Source organism: Antennarius striatus, chromosome 20 (genome assembly GCF_040054535.1).
Source record: "Antennarius striatus isolate MH-2024 chromosome 20, ASM4005453v1, whole genome shotgun sequence".
Classification (NCBI taxonomy): Eukaryota; Metazoa; Chordata; class Actinopteri; order Lophiiformes; family Antennariidae; genus Antennarius; species Antennarius striatus.
In genome coordinates, this window is record NC_090795.1 from 609,540 (window position 1) to 626,797 (window position 17,258).

General features: G+C 54.5%; 2 protein-coding genes across 4 annotated transcripts in view; one reads left to right on the forward strand and one right to left on the reverse strand.

Annotated features, from left to right (window-relative positions):
• Positions 1-10,888, forward strand: part of dnah5l (dynein, axonemal, heavy chain 5 like) — a 29,347-nt gene extending 18,459 nt beyond the window's left edge. For all 3 annotated transcript variants that reach the window (XM_068343555.1, XM_068343557.1, XM_068343556.1), the window contains 36 exons: positions 206-271; positions 383-523; positions 615-746; positions 819-929; positions 1,000-1,154; positions 1,247-1,368; positions 1,577-1,806; positions 1,876-2,034; positions 2,105-2,261; positions 2,338-2,483; positions 2,562-2,696; positions 2,842-2,943; positions 3,017-3,130; positions 3,863-4,030; positions 4,102-4,206; positions 4,278-4,391; positions 4,463-4,639; positions 4,891-5,085; positions 5,178-5,333; positions 5,429-5,611; positions 6,072-6,242; positions 6,316-6,567; positions 6,857-6,983; positions 7,063-7,184; positions 7,249-7,395; positions 7,482-7,646; positions 7,720-7,937; positions 8,057-8,112; positions 8,186-8,307; positions 8,393-8,537; positions 8,741-8,940; positions 9,009-9,197; positions 9,497-9,629; positions 9,707-9,915; positions 9,981-10,202; positions 10,276-10,888. In XM_068343555.1, coding sequence (XP_068199656.1) covers positions 206-271; positions 383-523; positions 615-746; positions 819-929; positions 1,000-1,154; positions 1,247-1,368; positions 1,577-1,806; positions 1,876-2,034; positions 2,105-2,261; positions 2,338-2,483; positions 2,562-2,696; positions 2,842-2,943; positions 3,017-3,130; positions 3,863-4,030; positions 4,102-4,206; positions 4,278-4,391; positions 4,463-4,639; positions 4,891-5,085; positions 5,178-5,333; positions 5,429-5,611; positions 6,072-6,242; positions 6,316-6,567; positions 6,857-6,983; positions 7,063-7,184; positions 7,249-7,395; positions 7,482-7,646; positions 7,720-7,937; positions 8,057-8,112; positions 8,186-8,307; positions 8,393-8,537; positions 8,741-8,940; positions 9,009-9,197; positions 9,497-9,629; positions 9,707-9,915; positions 9,981-10,202; positions 10,276-10,521 — 5,592 coding nt within the window. In that variant the 3' untranslated portion in view covers positions 10,522-10,888. The remainder of the gene's footprint in view (positions 1-205; positions 272-382; positions 524-614; positions 747-818; positions 930-999; positions 1,155-1,246; positions 1,369-1,576; positions 1,807-1,875; positions 2,035-2,104; positions 2,262-2,337; positions 2,484-2,561; positions 2,697-2,841; positions 2,944-3,016; positions 3,131-3,862; positions 4,031-4,101; positions 4,207-4,277; positions 4,392-4,462; positions 4,640-4,890; positions 5,086-5,177; positions 5,334-5,428; positions 5,612-6,071; positions 6,243-6,315; positions 6,568-6,856; positions 6,984-7,062; positions 7,185-7,248; positions 7,396-7,481; positions 7,647-7,719; positions 7,938-8,056; positions 8,113-8,185; positions 8,308-8,392; positions 8,538-8,740; positions 8,941-9,008; positions 9,198-9,496; positions 9,630-9,706; positions 9,916-9,980; positions 10,203-10,275) is intronic.
• Positions 10,889-11,090: 202 nt separating this feature from the next.
• cavin4b (caveolae associated protein 4b) lies at positions 11,091-15,940 on the reverse strand. Its single transcript, XM_068343558.1, has 2 exons — positions 15,215-15,940; positions 11,091-13,201 (listed from the first exon to the last, which is right to left on the reverse strand). The coding sequence occupies exons 1-2, from the start codon at positions 15,578-15,580 to the stop codon at positions 12,638-12,640; spliced, it is 930 nt and encodes a 309-aa protein (XP_068199659.1). The 5' UTR covers positions 15,581-15,940; the 3' UTR covers positions 11,091-12,637.
• Between the last annotated feature and the right edge of the window lie 1,318 nt (positions 15,941-17,258).

Genomic DNA, 17,258 nt, shown 5'->3' on the forward strand with positions numbered 1-17,258 from the left:
CGTCATCCTGGGACTGCTTTGCTGCTTTGAAAATAGAAAAATAATAACAATAATAATAGTAATAATAATGATAATAAATTATTATAAGTGTAATAGTAATATAAATATAATAATATAATAGATTATTCACCACTACATTTGTTTGTTTGTTTGTTTGTTTGTTTGTTTGTTTGTTTGTTTGTTTGTTTGTCCGTTGTTTCCTCAGATGCTGCCGTCTCCTGCTAAGTTTCACTACATCTTCAACCTGAGAGACCTGAGCCGCATCTGGCAGGTAGGAAACACCGTGTCCACGGTTTGTTGGGGGGTTCAGCATTTTAAACAGGGATGTGTTGTTGTTGTTTGTTTGTTTGTGACTGTGTTGTTGTTTGTCTGTCGTTGTCAGGGCGTCCTGACCGTCTCGTCTGACGTGTGTCGCTCCTCTCAGCTCCTCGCCGCTCTCTTCCATCATGAATGTTGTCGCGTCATCGCCGACCGATTCGTCGACAGCGGCGACCGACAGACGTTCAACCGACTCATGGAGACGGTGTGTGTGTGTGTGTGTGTGTGTGTGTGTGTGTGTGTGTGTGTGGTTAGCTAGTTAGCCAGTTCTCATTGCTGAACTGTATCTCCTTCAGATCACAGTGGAGGATCATGGGAAGGCGCTGACTGAGCATGCTCAGTGGGACAGCTGCTTCGTGGACTTCCTGCGTGACGCCCCGGAGGCGACGGGCGACGAGGCGGAAGACGCCGACCTGGAGGCGCCGAAGGTGTTCGGCTGAAACGTTTCTGAAACAGATTTGTCTTCATTAGCTGATCGATAACCACGATGTGACTGACAGGTGTACGAACCAATCCCCTCTCTGGACGCGCTGGCGGAGCGGTTGTCCTTCTTCCAGCAGCAGTACAACGAGACGGCGAGGGGCGGAGCCATGGACCTGGTCTTCTTCAAGGTGGGACGGCCTTGTTGGCGGTTTCCTCCTTTGTCGTGTTTGAATGGTTAAATCTCTCTGATTGGTCCAGGACGCCATGACCCACCTGATGCGGATCTCGCGGATCCTGCGGACCCCCCAGGGGAACGCCCTGCTGGTCGGGGTGGGGGGGTCGGGGAAGCAGAGTCTGGCGCGGTTGGCGTCGTTCATCGCCGGGTACCAGACCTTCCAGATCACCCTGACCCGGTCAGAACCCTGCAGTGACCCCTGGTGGTGAAACGTAATTGGGCGTTCCTGTCTGGCTCCGCCCCTGACCCCGCCCCCTGTGTTCCCTGCAGGTCGTACAGCAGCAACAACCTCCTGGAGGACCTGAAGGCACTCTACCGCATCGCCGGGCAGCAGGGGCGGGGCGTCACCTTCCTGTTCACCGACAACGACATCAAAGACGACGCCTTCCTGGGTTCGTTCCGTCTGATTGGACGCTCAGGGTTCGTTGCTATGCCGACGACTCTGAGCTGTATGCGTCAAACCGTAGCTGTTGTCACGCCTCCTGCAGGCGTGGGTCAGCATGTGGGGGGCTACTAGCGGTGACGCCTGTCACTGATGAGAGCTCAGGACTAAACCCCGCCCCCGGGGGCGGGGCTTGCTGACGATCCTGGTCTCCACAGAGTACATGAACAACGTCCTGGCGAGCGGGGAGGTGTCCAACCTGTTTGCACGGGACGAGCTGGACGAGATCGCCCAGGATCTGGTTCCTGTCATGAAGAGGCAGCACCCCCGCTGCCCCCCCACCGCCGAAAACCTCTACGACTACTTCCTGTCCCGCGTGCGGAGCAACCTCCACGTGGTGCTCTGCTTCTCGCCCGTGGGGGAGAAGTTCCGCACCCGCGCCCTGAAGGTCGGGTGGGGTTAAGGGGACGAACAAACACCCATGGGGGAGTTGACCCCTGACCTTTGACCTCTACAGTTCCCAGGTCTGATATCCGGCTGCACCGTGGACTGGTTCCAGCGCTGGCCCCGGGACGCCCTGGTGGCCGTATCGCATCACTTCCTGTCTCAGTACCAGGAGCTCCGCTGCTCCGACGACGTGAGGCAGAGCGTGGTGGTTACCATGGGAGCGTTTCAGGTGAAGCCCGTCACGCCATCGGCCGCGTGTCGTCGCCGGGTTCAGCTGACTGATCACGTGACCTCCACAGGACCTGGTGGCGGAGAAGTGCGGCGAGTACTTCGAACGTTTCCGGCGCCAGACCTTCGTCACGCCCAAGTCCTACCTGTCCTTCATCGACAGCTACAAGGTCATCTACGCCCAGAAGATCGCCCACGTGGGCACGCTGGCGGCACGCATGAAGACGGGTCAGGCCCCGCCCAGGTGTCCCATCATCCGCTGCTGGTCGCCGAGGTAACGACGGTCGCGTCCCGCTTCCTGCAGGTCTGTGTAAGCTGATGGAGGCGGAGCAGTCGGTGTCCCAGCTGTCAGAGGAGCTGTTGGTGAAGGAGCAGGAGCTCGCCGGCGCCTCCCGCAGGGCGGACGAGGTCCTGCAGGAGGTCACGGCCAAGGCTCAGGCCGCCGAGAAGGCGAGGAGAAAACTTCACACTTCCTGTTGCCTTCTTACCTGACTCTGACTGGTGTTTGTGCCGACTCCGCCCCCTCAGGTGAAGCAGCAGGTGCAGAAGGTGAAGGACAGAGCCCAGAGCATCGTGGACGACATCGAAGCCGACAAGACGGCAGCGGAGTCCAAACTGGAGGCGGCGAAGCCGGCGCTGGAGGCAGCAGAGGCTGCTCTGCAGGTCACACACACACACACACACACACACACACACACACACACACACACACACACACACACACACACACTAGAGGGCAGCAGAGCGCGTTGGACGGAGAGGCGTTTGGAGCGTGTGGGACGTCTCGTCACTCGTGTTGCGTTCACAGACCATCAAACCGGCCGACATCGCCACGGTGAGGAAGCTGCAGAAGCCCCCCCACCTCATCATGAGGATCATGGACGCCGTGCTGCTGCTGTTCCAGAGGAAGGTCAGACGCTCACTTCCTGTCATCTTGTGTCTCACTTCCTGTCGTCTCGTGTCTCATTCCCCTCCCCCCTCAGATCGACACGGTGACCCTTGACCCCGAGCGACCCTGCCTGCGACCTTCGTGGGCGGAGGCCCTGAAGCTGATGCAGAACTCGTCGTTCCTCAGCATGCTGCTCAACTTCTCCAAGGTGGCGTAAACACGTCGCCATGGTTACAGCGTTAGCCGTTAGCTTCACATAGCGGATCTGTCAGTGTCTCTCAGAGGGAAACCCCCCCTCCATCAGAACATTCCTGCTAAGCTGGGGATTAGCTCAGATGCTAACGGATGGAAACCCCCTGGGTGGTGTGTGGGGGCGAGACGCCAAATGAAACCTGAGATTTCCTACAAATATCCCGGCTGTGAAGGCATCGCCGGCCGCTGACGCGGGTCGTTTGGTTTCCCAGCATTCAGAGCGGCGTCATAAAGCTGTCAGAGATGTTTTAGTGTCTCGTTAGCATTAGCTAACATACAGTTAAACAATAAACACACAATTTGCTTATTTTTAACTTTTTGTGTTAAACTGAAATAACTTTTCTCATGTCTGAGCATTTTTGACATTCGTGTCGTTTAAAGCTGAAAAAATATCAAATAAATTAGAAACAAATCAGAACAAATCCGGTTAGAAAGTTTTTGGTAGAATTTTCTTTCAAATCAAACAATTAAGTCCAATTAATTAATAATTATTAATTATTCAAACAATTAAGTCCAATCTGAACGCTTTCCACGGAACGGCGCACAAGCTAACGTAAGTTAGCCGCTACATGCTAACTGTGGTGTTAGCTTTTAGCACGTAGAATTTCTGCCATATTGTTTTCCAACCTCCACATTCACCCTCCCAAACAAATCTTTAGCGGCTACATGCTAACGGTGTTGCATGCAGGACTCCATCACGGGGGAGGTGGTGGAGTTGCTCCGCCCCTACCTGGACATGGACGACTACAACCTGGAGACGGCCAAGAGGATCTGTGGGAACGTGGCGGGGCTCTGCTCCTGGACCCAGGCCATGGTGGACTTCTTCTCCATCAACAAGGAGGTCCTGCCTCTGAAGGTACCGACGCACCAATCGGAGCAGAGGAGCACTCTGATTGGATGTCGGCTGAGACGGGTTTGTGTCCTCAGGCGAACCTGGCGCTGCAGGAGGCGCGGCTGGGCGTGGCCCAGGAGGAGCTCGCTAAGGCTCAGGAGCAGCTGGACGCTAAGCAGAGCGAGCTGGACGCTGTTCAGGTGGGAGCTAAACGTTAGCCACAGGCTAACAGGCGTCCGCGATCACCTTTGACCCCTCTGCCGTCCGTCAGGCACTTTACGACGCCGCCATGAAGGAGAAGCAGGACCTGGAGGACGACGCCCACGCCTGTCGTCACAAGATGTCCAACGCCACGGCGCTGATCGAGGGCCTGGGGGGGGAGAAGGTGGGGCTTCTGACCACGCCCACCGCCCGCCGCCCGTCGCCCCCCCCTGACCCGTTCTGCCTGCGGTTCAGGTCCGGTGGACCGACAGCAGCGCCGGCTTCCAGACGCAGATCCAGCACCTGGTGGGGGACGTCCTGCTGGCCGCCGGCTTCCTGTCCTACGCCGGCCCCTTCAACCAGGAGTACCGGCGCCTCCTGCTGGAGCTGTGGAGGAGCCACATGCAGGACAAGAGCATCCCCTTCAGCCCGGTGAGGCAGGAGCAAAACTTTATTGAAAACGGGCCTGAACAACCCCCAGGTGTATCCAGACTTTAGTCAGAATGTTCTTCACAGTGAGAACCAACCCTAAAGTTGATTTAAACTTTATTTAAATGTCTTTAAGAGGCAGAACCAACCCTCAGCTTCACTTAACTTTATTTAAAACAGGCCTGAACAGCAGAAACAAGCCTCAGGTGTATTTAAACTTTATTTAAATTGTGTTTGTCGACGCCCCTTTGCAGGACTTGAACGTGATTGGCCTGCTGGTGGACGGCCCCACCGTGAGCGAGTGGAACCTGCAGGGCCTCCCCAGCGACGACCTGTCCATCCAGAACGGCATCGTGGTGACCAAAGCGTCCCGCTACCCCCTGCTGATCGACCCCCAGGGCCAGGGCAAGACCTGGATCCAGAACCGCGAGCGGGACCGGCAGCTGCAGGTGAGGGGGGGGGACTTCCCGGTGGACTTCCCGCCACAGACAGGAAGTCCACAGACAGGAAGTCCCTCCTGACCCCCCCTCCTCCGGTCCAGGTGACGTCTCTGAACCACAAGTACTTCCGCTCCCACCTGGAGGACAGCCTGTCTCTGGGGCGCCCCCTGCTGCTGGAGGACGTGGGGGAGGAGCTGGACCCCGTCCTGGACAACATCCTGGACAAGAACTACATCAAGTCTGGCTCCACCCACAAGGTGTGTGTGTGTGTGTGTGTGTGTGTGTGTGTGTGTGTGTGTGTGTGTGTGTGTGTGCGTCCAGCTGCTCCAGGTGTGTGTGCTGCCCCCTGCAGGTGAAGGTGGGCGATAAGGAGGTGGACGTGATGGGGGGCTTCACCCTCTATATCACCACCAAGCTGGCCAACCCGGCGTTCAGCCCGGAGGTCAGCGCTCGCTCCGCGCTGGTGGACTTCACCGTCACCCAGGGGGGGCTGGAGGACCAGCTGCTGGGGAGGGTCATCCTGCTGGAGAAGCAGGTCAGTCAGACCACCGGGGGGCGCTGGCCCCACGACCAGAGGGGTTCCAGTCTGTGGTTGTTTGTGTTTGTGTGGCCCTGTGATGCTCCGGCGTCTCATCCGGGGTGTACCCCACCCTGTAGACGGCTAGGATAGGCTAAAGCAGCTAAAGGCGAGACGACTACGGTCGTATGTTCTAAGAGGATGATGGATGGATGATGATGATGGATGGAGGATGGATGGATGATGGATGGATGATGATGATGGATGGAGGATGGATGGATGATGGATGGATGATGATGATGGATGGAGGATGGATGGATGATGGATGGATGATGGATGGATGATGGATGGATGATGGATGGATGATGGATGCTAACAGGTGAATAATTGTGTAGATGCTAATTAGCCGGTTTGATAGTTTTACAGCTGGTTAGCCTGTAAGCTAATGTGTCAGCTGACTAGCATGTGGTCCAATCAGGAGCTGGAGGCGGAGCGAGTGCAGCTCCTGGAGGAGGTGACGTCCAATCGGAGGCGGATGCAGGAGCTAGAAGACAGCCTATTGGTCCGTCTGACCAGCACCCAAGGGTCGCTGGTGGACGACCAATCGCTGATCGACGTCCTGAGGGTCACCAAGACCACCGCCCAGGAGGTGTGGCCCCGACCCCACCTTCACCTAAAGGCCCGCCCCCCAAAGCAGCAGCCACAACCTCCTTGTCTTCCAGGTGAGCGAGAAGCTGTCGGTCGCCGCGGAGACGGAGGTGAAGATCAACCAGGCGCGGGAGGAGTACCGTCCGGTGGCCACCAGGGGGAGCTCCCTGTACTTCCTGATCGTGGAGATGTCGCTGGTGAACGTCATGTACCAGACGTCGCTGCGACAGTTCCTGGGGCTCTTCGACGGCGCCCTGAGGAACGCCTCCAGGTCGCAGGTCACCTCCAAACGCATCAGCAGCATCATCAGCTGCCTCACCCTCCAGGTGAGGGCGGGGCCGGGGCGGGGCCGGGGCGGGGCCACAGTTATCCAGTTAGCTGGTTCGCTAATAGCCTTAAACAATCTACTGTTCAAAAATCTTCTACAATCTAATTATAGAATTAGCCAATTAGCTAGCTAGCTTAGTTGTTTCTGCTAACAGGATAGCATGGTTTGATTTTTGCTCATTAGTTTGGTCACTAACTAGTTGTTTAGGGTTAGTTACCGGGGTTAATACGTTAATAGGTTAGTGAACTGGGCGTGGCTCTCAGGTGTGACGTTGGCCCCGCCCCCAGGTGTTCTGCTACACGGCCAGGAGTTTATACGAGGAGCACAAGCTGCTGTTCACGCTGCTGCTGGCGCTGAAGGTCGACCTCCAGGCCCGGAAGGTCACGCACCAGGAAGTGCTCACCTTCATCAAAGGTCACGCCCATCCTCTTCCTCCTTCTTCCTCTTCCTTCTGCTTCTTCCTCCTCTTCCTCACCCGTCCTGTGTTTTGTAGGCGGAGCCTCTCTGGACCTGAAGTCAGCGGAACCCAAACCGCGGCGCTGGATCCTGGACCAGACGTGGCTGAACCTGGTCCAGCTGTCCCGCCTGCCCCCGTTCAGCCGGATCCTGACCCAGGTAGACCCGAACCCGCCTGAGGCGTGAACCCAGGCCCGTGTCCTGACAGGCGTGTCCCCTGCAGGTGACCCAGAATGAGCGGGCGTGGCGGTCCTGGTTCGACCAGCCGGCGCCGGAGGAGGCGTCGCCCCCCGATGGGTACGAGGGGCTGGACGCCTTCAGGAAGCTGCTGCTGGTGCGCAGCTGGTGCCCCGACCGCACCACCGCGCAGGTCAGCGCTAGCACGCTAGCATGCTAGCCCGTAGCGCTGCGGGACCGGAGGCTCACGGGTGTGTCTGTGGGGGGGCGGGGCCACAGGCGCGGCTCTACATCGCGGCGTCCCTGGGGGAGCGGTACTCGGAAGGGCTGGTCCTGGACCTGGACGCCATGTGGGCGGAGAGCGACCGGCGCACGCCGCTGGTCTGCCTGCTGTCGATGGGCGCCGACCCCACGGAGAACATCGAGAGGCTGGCCCGGAGCAAGGTGAGTGGGCGGGGCCAGACACAGGTCACATGGCGAGGGAAGAGGGCTTGACCTTCATCGCCCTCCCCCCCAGGCGGCGCCGTGTCGACCCATCTCCATGGGGCAGGGCCAGGAGGTCCACGCTCGCAGGCTATTGGCTCACAGCATGACGGACGGCGGCTGGCTCCTCCTCCAGAACTGTCACCTGGGGCTGGACTTCCTGGACGAGCTGCTGGAGATGGTCACCACGGCGACGGAAGAGGGCGTGCACAAAGGGTTCCGGGTGTGGCTGACGACGGACGTGCATCCCAGGTGACGTCACGGGAGACAGGTGCTGCCCCCTGGAGGGGGGGCGTGAATTACACCTGTGTGTGTGTGTGTGTGTGTGTGTGTGTGTGTGTGTGTGTGTGTGTGTGTGTGTGTGTGTGTAGATTCCCCATCACCTTCCTCCAGTCCTCCATCAAGTTCACCAATGAGCCTCCTCTGGGTGAGTAGCTCCTCCCCTTTTTCCGTCTTCCTCACAGCTGATTGGTCTCACGTAGCTCCTCCCCCTCCATCAGGGATGAAGGCGGGGCTAAAGCGGACCTTCGGCGGCGTCACTCAGGACCAGCTGGAGGTCATCGCCCTCCCCCAGTGGAAGCCCCTCCTGTACGCCGTGGCCTTCCTCCACACCACGGTGCAGGTACCTGAGCAGGTGGCCCTGCCCACGGCCACGCCCCTAACCTGAGTAGATGTAACGCCCCCGTTTACTTCCTGTTTCCTGTCAGGAGCGCCGCAAGTTCGGCCCCCTGGGGTGGAACATCCCCTACGAGTTCAACCAGGCCGACTTCACCTCCAGCGTCCAGTTCGTCCAGAACCACCTGGAGGACGCCCGGGGGGGCGTGGCCTGGAGCTGCCTGCGCTACATGCTAGGTGAGTTCGCTAAAGCTATGCTAACATTAACTACATCATCCTGTCTTTGACTCCGCCCATTTAACGTTTAATCAGCTGTTCATTTGCTGAGTCAGCTAGCCTGACAGGAGGGCGGAGCTTACTTCCATGCCAATGCTGTCAGCAGGCATGGAAGTAAGTCAGTAAGGCACGATTGGTTGCTGACCGGTTGCCACGCCCCTCAGGTGAGGTGCAGTACGGCGGCCGTGTGACGGACGACCTGGACAAGCGGCTGCTGAACACGTTCACGCGCGTCTGGTTCAGCGAGGACACCTTCAGCGACGCGTTCTGCTTCTACCGCGGCTACGTCATCCCCAACGCCGCCAAGACGGTCCAGGAGGTCCTGCAGCACATCGAGGCGCTGCCCCCGGTGGACACGCCTGAGGTCAGAGGGCGTCAGAGGCGGGGCTTCTGCTCAGGAACTCCCCCTCACCTCTGTCTGCCTGTTTGCAGGTGTTTGGGCTCCACCCCAACGCTGACATCACCTATCAGACCAACCTGGCCAATGAGACGCTGAGCACCATCATCAGCATCCAACCGAAGGACAGCGGGGGCGGGGCCGGCGAAACCAGGGAGGCCAGCGTGCAGCGGCTAGCTAGCGACATGCTAGAGAAGCTACCGCCCAACTACGTAGCACATGAGGTGTGATCAATAACAAGAAATAATCAATTATAGTAATAATATCAATGAATAATATAAATAATAGAGTTAAATTAAAATGATGATGAATAATAAAATAAACAATGTAAATGAATAATATAAATACATAAATAGTTAAATAGAAATAAAGTATAAAATAGTATAAATTATATTCATAATTTTATTATTATTTAAATAATAAAAAGTATTAATAGATCTGTAATCCATTATTGATGAGGAAAATACCGATGACATCACCAGAATAATAATTACTAATCACCGTCTCCAATGTGGTTTTAAAGGTCAAAGGTCAGCTGCAGAAGATGGGTCCATTTCAGCCAATGAACATCTTCCTGCGGCAGGAAGTGGACCGCATGCAGCGAGTCATCAGCAGCGTCCGGAGCACGCTGACCGACCTCGGGCTGGCCATCGACGGTGCGCCTCACACACACACACACACACACACACACACACACACACGTACACACACGTGACGGGGCGTGGTCTTGCAGGCACCATCATCATGTCGGACGACCTGCGGGAGGCGCTGGACGCCCTGTTCGACGCGCGGATCCCGCGCCTGTGGCTCCGCCTCAGCTGGGCGTCGGCCACGCTCGGCTTCTGGTTCTCTGAGCTGCTGGAGCGGAACCTGCAGCTCAGCGGCTGGATCGGCGCCGGACGCCCCCACCAGTTCTGGCTCACCGGCTTCTTCAACCCGCAGGTGGGTCCCGGTTGGTTTAGTTGGTTTCGGGGGGCGGAGCTTGACCCGCGTGACTCTCCTGGCAGGGGTTCCTCACTGCCATGCGCCAGGAGACGACCCGCGCCAACCTGAGCAAGGGCTGGGCTCTGGATACCGTCGCCCTTAGCAACGACGTCACCAAGATGATGAGGGAGGACGTGCTGGCCCCGCCCCCAGAGGATGTGGGAGGAGTCTACATTTATGGGCTGTTCTTAGACGGAGCTGGGTGGGACAAACGCGGCGCCAAACTCATAGAGGCGTCACCGAAGGTGAGTCCGTGTGATTGGTTCAAAAAAATTAAGATAATTATCATAAATGAATATTAATGAGCTGTCTGCTCAGGTGCTCTTCACGCCCCTCCCCGTCGTCCACGTCTACGCCGTCAGCTCCGCCAACGTTTCTGACGGCAAACGTCAGGGTGGCGCCGGGGGCGTGGCCGGGGGCGGGGCCAACCTGTACTCCTGTCCGGTCTACAAGAAGCCGCGGCGGACCGACCTGAACTTCGTCTTCTCGCTGCGCCTGAGGAGCGTCCAGCCGGACGACCACTGGACGCTCCGCGGCGCCGCGCTGCTCTGCGACTGCACCTGAGCGCCGCAGCGTGAGTCAAAACTTTATTGTTCCCACGCAGACGGACAATTCCCCCATCCAGAAGGCGTCCGTGTGGTCTCTGCTCTTCGTTAGTGATTGGTTCTCGACATGACGTGTAGGTGGGAGAGGGAGGAGCTTCAATGCTCCGTATAGAGCTCACTTTTAGCGACAATCTATGATAATGAATCTGTTCTTTCATTGATTGTGAATGTTTTCTCCTAAAATCACAAACACAAATTTCTGTTGTCTCAAATCAATAAATCCTTGTTTACAATTAATTGATCAACTAAAAAAAATTGAGTTTATGTGAGAAATTTTGCAGCTTTTTTCCTCCATATTTATTAGTTTTTACGTCTGTAAATGAATCCCATCCTGTGACCTCCTGTTTGGAACCCAACCCCTGTGAATGTGTGAATCTGTTGTGTAGATGTGAGAATAAACCCTCAGACGTGTCAGTCTTTCACTGTCAGACTCTCCTCCGTCATTGGTCGTTCCTCTGCTAATGCTAACATAAAGCAGAGCGGCGTCGGCGTAGCAACGTTCCGACAGAAGAGCAGACGTCACGCCGCTACAGAAATCATCCAGGTCAACTTTTATTTTCTCAATGTGACGATCAAACACGTTTTAATGTGATTCTGACAAACAGCCATGCAGTCACTCAGGAAAACAACAACAACAACAACAACAACAACAACAACAACAACAACAACCACCACCATCATAACCACGTTTGAAATATTTCACCAGAGTTAAAACATGAGCTGTGATGTTTCTGTTGATGCGTCTCTTGAGTGACAATAAATCGTTAGCTCACGAGCTACCGGCTCAAAGGCTAGCCACCATTACATTAGCAAAGACCGCCAACCTGCTAACTAGCCAATGAGCTTGCTAGGAGCACACACCAGGTGCGCTGTGTCAAAAGAAAACTAGTTTAGCTGCTGATGCGTCTTCTGCAGCTATCTAGCAGTTAGCTGTCACACTAGCAAATGGGCTAACTCACCAAACGACAAAGCTAACAAACGAAGCAGCTAGCAGGACCGTAGACCATAAACCCTACAGCTAAGGAAGCAAGTGGTACGACTCTGGTGCCACGCCCCAAAAATACAAAATCTGAACCTGAACTAATCCTTTATCTAAACCTGAACTAATCCCTAATCTAAACCTGAACTAATCCCTTATCTAAACCTGAACTAATCCCTAATCTAAACCTGAACTAATCCCTAATCTAAACCTGAACTAATCCCTTATCTAAACCTGAACTAATCCCTAATCTAAACCTGAACTAATCCCTTATCTAAACCTGAACTAATTCCTAATCTAAACCTGAACTAATCCCTAATCTAAACCTGAACTAATCCCTAATCTAAACCTGAACTAATCCCTTATCTGGAGTCTGTTGATTAATGATCTAAACCATGAGTGTCAAACGCGATTCGTACCACAATTATCCCCCATTTTTCCAGAGATTACCCTGTGATTATCCCACAATTCACCCCATAACTATCCCGCCATTTATCTAAAATGTTTTCATATAAACAGATTTATTTTTTGGGATAAATTGCGGGATAATCATAAATCATATTTTCTTTAAAATTTGCAAAACAAAGAAAGAAGTGGACCTGTTGTGGGGCCCCCTTGACGTCAGACTAACCCGAGCGAGGCCCCCAGACTAACGTGAGTTTAACTCCCCTGAAACGACGCGATGCCTTCAGGGTCAGGATGGAAACACCTTCCTATAAAAACCACCTCTGATGACCTCATCAAACAGGTCCAATCAGGATCCGACCTGGATTCCTCCTGATGGCTCCTCCCCCTCCAGTCGAGTCGTTCGAATCCGAATCCGACTGAAACCCGGTCGGACCTTCATCCTCCTCCTCCTCCTCAAAGTTAATTCCACACAAACAAACAGTCTCACGGATCTATTGGTGTAAATATCAACGAGGGAAACGCCCCTCAGCAATACGAGGAATCTGATTGGTTGTCATCTTGATGTTTGGATCCGACCGGCCCGCCCACTTCCTTCATCCACATCCCAGCTCATGTTCATCCTCTCCATCATCATCGTCGTCTTCATCCCCCTCAGACCTCCTCGCTGTGGTCCAGAGCAAACGGATCTTTACGACAGCTGCTTCATGTCGTACACCCGCACCTCAGACTCCGCCTCCTTGCTGTCATCGTCGGCCATCTTGCCGGCGTCTCTGCGGCCCTTGGGGGGCGGGACAGGCGCGGCGCCCTCGGCGGCGCCCTCGGCCCCCTCCTGGCCCTCCGCCACCGTCCTCTCCTTCTTCAGGTTGAGCTTGGCCGGGACGTTCTTGGCGATGGTCTCCTTCAGCCGCTCGCCCGACTGCTTCAGCCGCTCGCCCGACTGGCGGATCTTCTCGCGGCGCTCGGCCGTCACGATGCGCTCCCCCAGCTTGTTGACCTTGCTGCCCAGGTTCTCGCGCGTCTTGTTCATGTTGGTCTTGGAGAAGGTGGCCTTGAAGCTCTCCATGCGCGTCAGCCCGGTCTTCTTCATGCGCCCGGCGGACGATGACTCCGCCTCCTCCACCACCATGTACTCCTCATCTGACTCAGGCGGGAGCTCGAACTTGTCCGGCTCCACGTCGGGTCGGGGGGCGGCGCCGCCGCCGGAGTCGGCCGGTTCGTTACCCGGCGTGACAGACTTCACCTCCTGGTCGCCCTGAGGGACAAGAACACACACCAGACTGGGTGAATGGACCTGCGTCCTGATGCTAACGCTAGCAGTAGCATGGCTAATGCTAGAATTAGCATTAGCATCTGCTTTCATTGCTAGCAAAACTGTAAAAGTATAGTGTTAGTAGCTTTATCTTTGATTTGGAGGTCCTGTTGCTCCTCCCTGAGCACCTGTTAGCTTCCACGTTAGCATCGCCAGCACTAGCACTGTCACAATGACCCCAAAACTTAACGTCAAATAGCTGAAAACGAGTTTAGATGTTGATGTCAGGTTTAAACGGGTCTCTGGTTAAAGTGTGTCATGGACACCGTTAGCATGAAGCTAATCCCGCCTCCAGAAATAAACCCTAGCACCTGTTTGTGCAGCTCAGCTGCAGGGAACATACCAGGACCAGCGCCGGATCACTTTCAGCTCCAGAACGCGTCGTGACATCATCTGCCCCGGGTCGGGTTACTGAACATGAAGGAACCTGGACTGTTTCATTGTGTGAACCTGGACTGTTTCACTGTGTGAACCTGGACTGTTTCACTGTGTGAACCTGGACTGTTTCACTGTGTGAACCTGGACTGTTTCACTGTGTGAACCTGGACTGTTTCACTGCGTGAACCTGGACTGTTTCACTGCGTGAACCTGGACTGTTTCACTGCGTGAACCTGGACTGTTTCACTGCGTGAACCTGGACTGTTTCACTGCGTGAACCTGGACTGTTTCACTGCGTGAAACTGGACTGTTTCACTGTGTGAACCTGGACTGTTCCAGTCAGGAAACATTTCCTGTTGATGGATTTGTTTTCTGTTAAACTGTGTGTGTGTGGGGGGGGGCTGTGTACTGTGGGGGTGAAAGGTCATGAGACCCATCAAACCTATGACATCACAGCTTCTGGTCTGGCTGAGAGGATTTCCTCCATCAGTCTCACTAAAAGATGTCGGGACCAATCAGATGGCGGTTAGCAGCTAGTGGGCGGATCTGTAGCCCCGCCAAGGGGAGGGGCAGACAGCTGACAGTCATATTAGGAAATGGTGGCGGTTCCGACTCAGAATAACCCGTCTGTCAGCTGACAGGACGGTTTCACCTGAAGGGTGTGAAGGGTTTTGATTGGTTGTGTAGGGGGCGGGGCTTGAAACCAGTTTCCTCATTTCCTAAATGACTCCCAGTTCTGATCACATCCAGAACAAGAACCAACCGGTTCTGTGAAATAGTCCCTGGTACTCGGTGTGCTAGTATTGTGTAAGCTAGCATGCAGCTAGCATGCAAATAGCATGCAGCTAGCATGCTGTCTCAGATGTGGATCCGACCTTTAGAACCTTTAGCAGCTTTAGGGCTCAGATAACGGGGTCACCATTGTACCGGCAGCTGCTGACTGTGAAGGCCAACCAAGTAAAATGAGCCCTAGAGTGTGTGTGTGTGTGTGTGTGTGTGTGTGTGTGTGTGTGTGTGTGTGTGTGTGTGTGTGTGTGTGTGTGTGTGTGTGTGTGTGTGTGTGTGTGTGTGTGTGTGTGTGTGTGTGTGTTGCTATTTCCGCTTCAGGAATGAACGGGACCGTCGGTTTATGTTCCTGCTGAAGGAACTCGGGTCTCAACGGACGGCGTCATTCCAGAAAGTCCCACTGGACCTGATATTTACGTCTGTTGTCCAGGTCCTTGAACGCATCACGTGGACTCAAACCAGCTCCTCCTCCTCATCCAGAACCACCTGGACTCCCCTGATCAGACTGGACCTGAACCTGACAAAGTCCTTTAACCAGATTAAACCTAGTGGACCTCTGTCAGAGACTCTTGGAGACTCAGGGTCCTCCATGTCTCGTCCAACCCAACGGTTCTGGACTTCTTTGGTCCCTTCCTGGTCCTGAACCCTTTGGATCTGATCATGTGACCCTTCAACTTTAACGAAGAGAACTTTTAGCTGTTGTTTGGTCGAGGTGTCCTGACCTAGAAGACTATCAAGAGTCCACCGACCCAACGAGACAACCCGTTTGACCACAACCCAACGAGGTCTTACCTGGTAAATGACCACCCTGAACTTGTTCTTGGCCAGGAGGTCACCCTGGGTGGCCTCCACCTTCTTCACCCTGACGTTCTGGTTCTCCACCCGCACCCTGACATCCTTGATGTGACGGCCCACTTTACGTGTCTTCTCCAGCAGCCGGTCGACGGTGGAGCTGGTGTTGGCGTGGTCGTTGGTCAGCTTGACCACGTCGGCCTGGATGGTCTTGACGGTGGTCTCCAGCTCCAGCTGACGCTCCTCCATGCGCTGCTGGGTGGTCTGGACCGACTCCATGAGGCCCGCCACGCGCTCCAGCAGCGCCATGATGCCGCCGTGGTCGTCGCCACCGCTGCCCGCCGGCAGCCCGGGTTTGTCCGTCATGGTTGGGGTAGTTCCTGGATCAGAGCACCAGGGAGGGTGGATGCATCAGAAGCTCCAGGAGGTGAGAAGCAGGAACCGGTCTGCAACTGGAGGTTGCCCCTGGAACTGGTCAGATCAACTGATAGACTCCACCCTGCTGGGACGGGGGGTGGGGGGCGACAGGAGGGAGGGACGGGTGAAGCTAAAACGGGTGACTCAGAGCTGTCAGAGTCCAACTCGCACTTATCCCAAGTCTAGATTCCAGATTTGTGGGATTGGAATTCCGGATTAAGGAGACGTTCTTGAGATATTCCAGAAAGACGGAGACCGACCTGACCCCCGAGTCTCTGCCGCTAAATATACGAGGGGGGTTAAGAGACTCCTGCTCCTGTTTGGGAGATGAGTGTATTAAAAGGAATGGGCCCCGCCCCCTCACCCCCTTCCCCCTCCATCGTCAATCTATCAGCGATCTATCTAATCCCCCCCCTCCAGGTTTAGAGTCCATCAACATCTAGGTTTCCTCCAACAATTCTTCGCGTCTTCACGCCGCCTTTAAATAACGATGGGTAATCCCGGGGGCGGAGCCAGACGCAGGCCGCATGTTGCTGATAGGCCGAGGTAATCAAGTTCATGTCCACTATTTCATTGATTTATCTCTCACAGCTTTAGTGCAGACGGGTTCTAACAGAACCGTTCTGGTGTTTGGTGCCATGAAAAATGATGAAAACACAGGAACCGTCTGGACTCTGATTGGCTGACGAGGCTTTTAATAAACGTCCAGTCATAGTTGGATCTTTCTCCTGTTACGTCCTTGAAAGTTCTTAAAAACCTTGGAAGGCGTCCAAACGGACGGATGAGTCGGGTGGAGGCGAGGGGACTCCCCACGCCTGAAACCGACCGCCAGCTGCCTCCTAAAATTATCCAACCGCCATTTTTATCCAGAGAGAACAGGAGCCACAGGGGGCGCTTGATTCGCTCTCCGGCGGCACGCAAGGTGGGTGGAGAAATGTGACCCAAGCAGTATGGCAGAAATGCTGGATGTGCTAAAAGCTAACACCACAGTTAGCATGAGGCTACATGAAAAATAAAATTTATACAAATATATTTAGAAAAGTAGATTCTTTTTTTTAAGGTGGGGGGGTTCAATCATTCTTCAATCTTTGTTCTGCATTTTGCCACAAAATTGATTGGCAGGTAAATCCTGAGATTTTAACCAACAATTTAAATTATGGTCAGAAATACTTTCCTGTTAATTAAAACAATAAATGTGTGATTTATTTGATATTTTTTAGTTTTACATGACAAAATGATTGTAGTTTAACACAAAAAGTTAAATATGCTGGTCGTATGTTTGTAACTGAATTTGTTTTACTTCATGCGAACAGAGGAACTTTTGATAATCTTCTTGACAGCTTTATTTTGTCTCCTGTTCCCCTCTGAATGCTGGGAACTGAAGGTCTATCTGTTTCAGCAGCAGCGCCGCCCTCTAGTGGCCGTTTGAGGAACTGCAGCCCAACCCAGACGCTGCCTTCAGGTGCTGGAGGTACTGTTGGAACATCTAAACTTCATCTCAACCATATCTCACCTGGGTTTGGGTCATTCCGAGCTAGCGTTAGCATCTTTATGAGCTAAAATCGCTAAAATGAGCCGTTTGTGATGGGTGGGAAGTGGGCAGGGCTCACCAGCGACCCCTGCTGGT

Coding starts and splice junctions, on each gene's coding strand:
- cavin4b (XM_068343558.1), bottom strand. CDS start 15,580: ATGACGGACAAACCCGGGCTGCCGGCGGGCAGCGGTGGCGACGACCAC. Junction 13,202..15,214: donor TCAGGGTGGTCATTTACCAG/GTAAGACCTCGT, acceptor CTTGTCCCTCAG/GGCGACCAGGAGGTGAAGTC.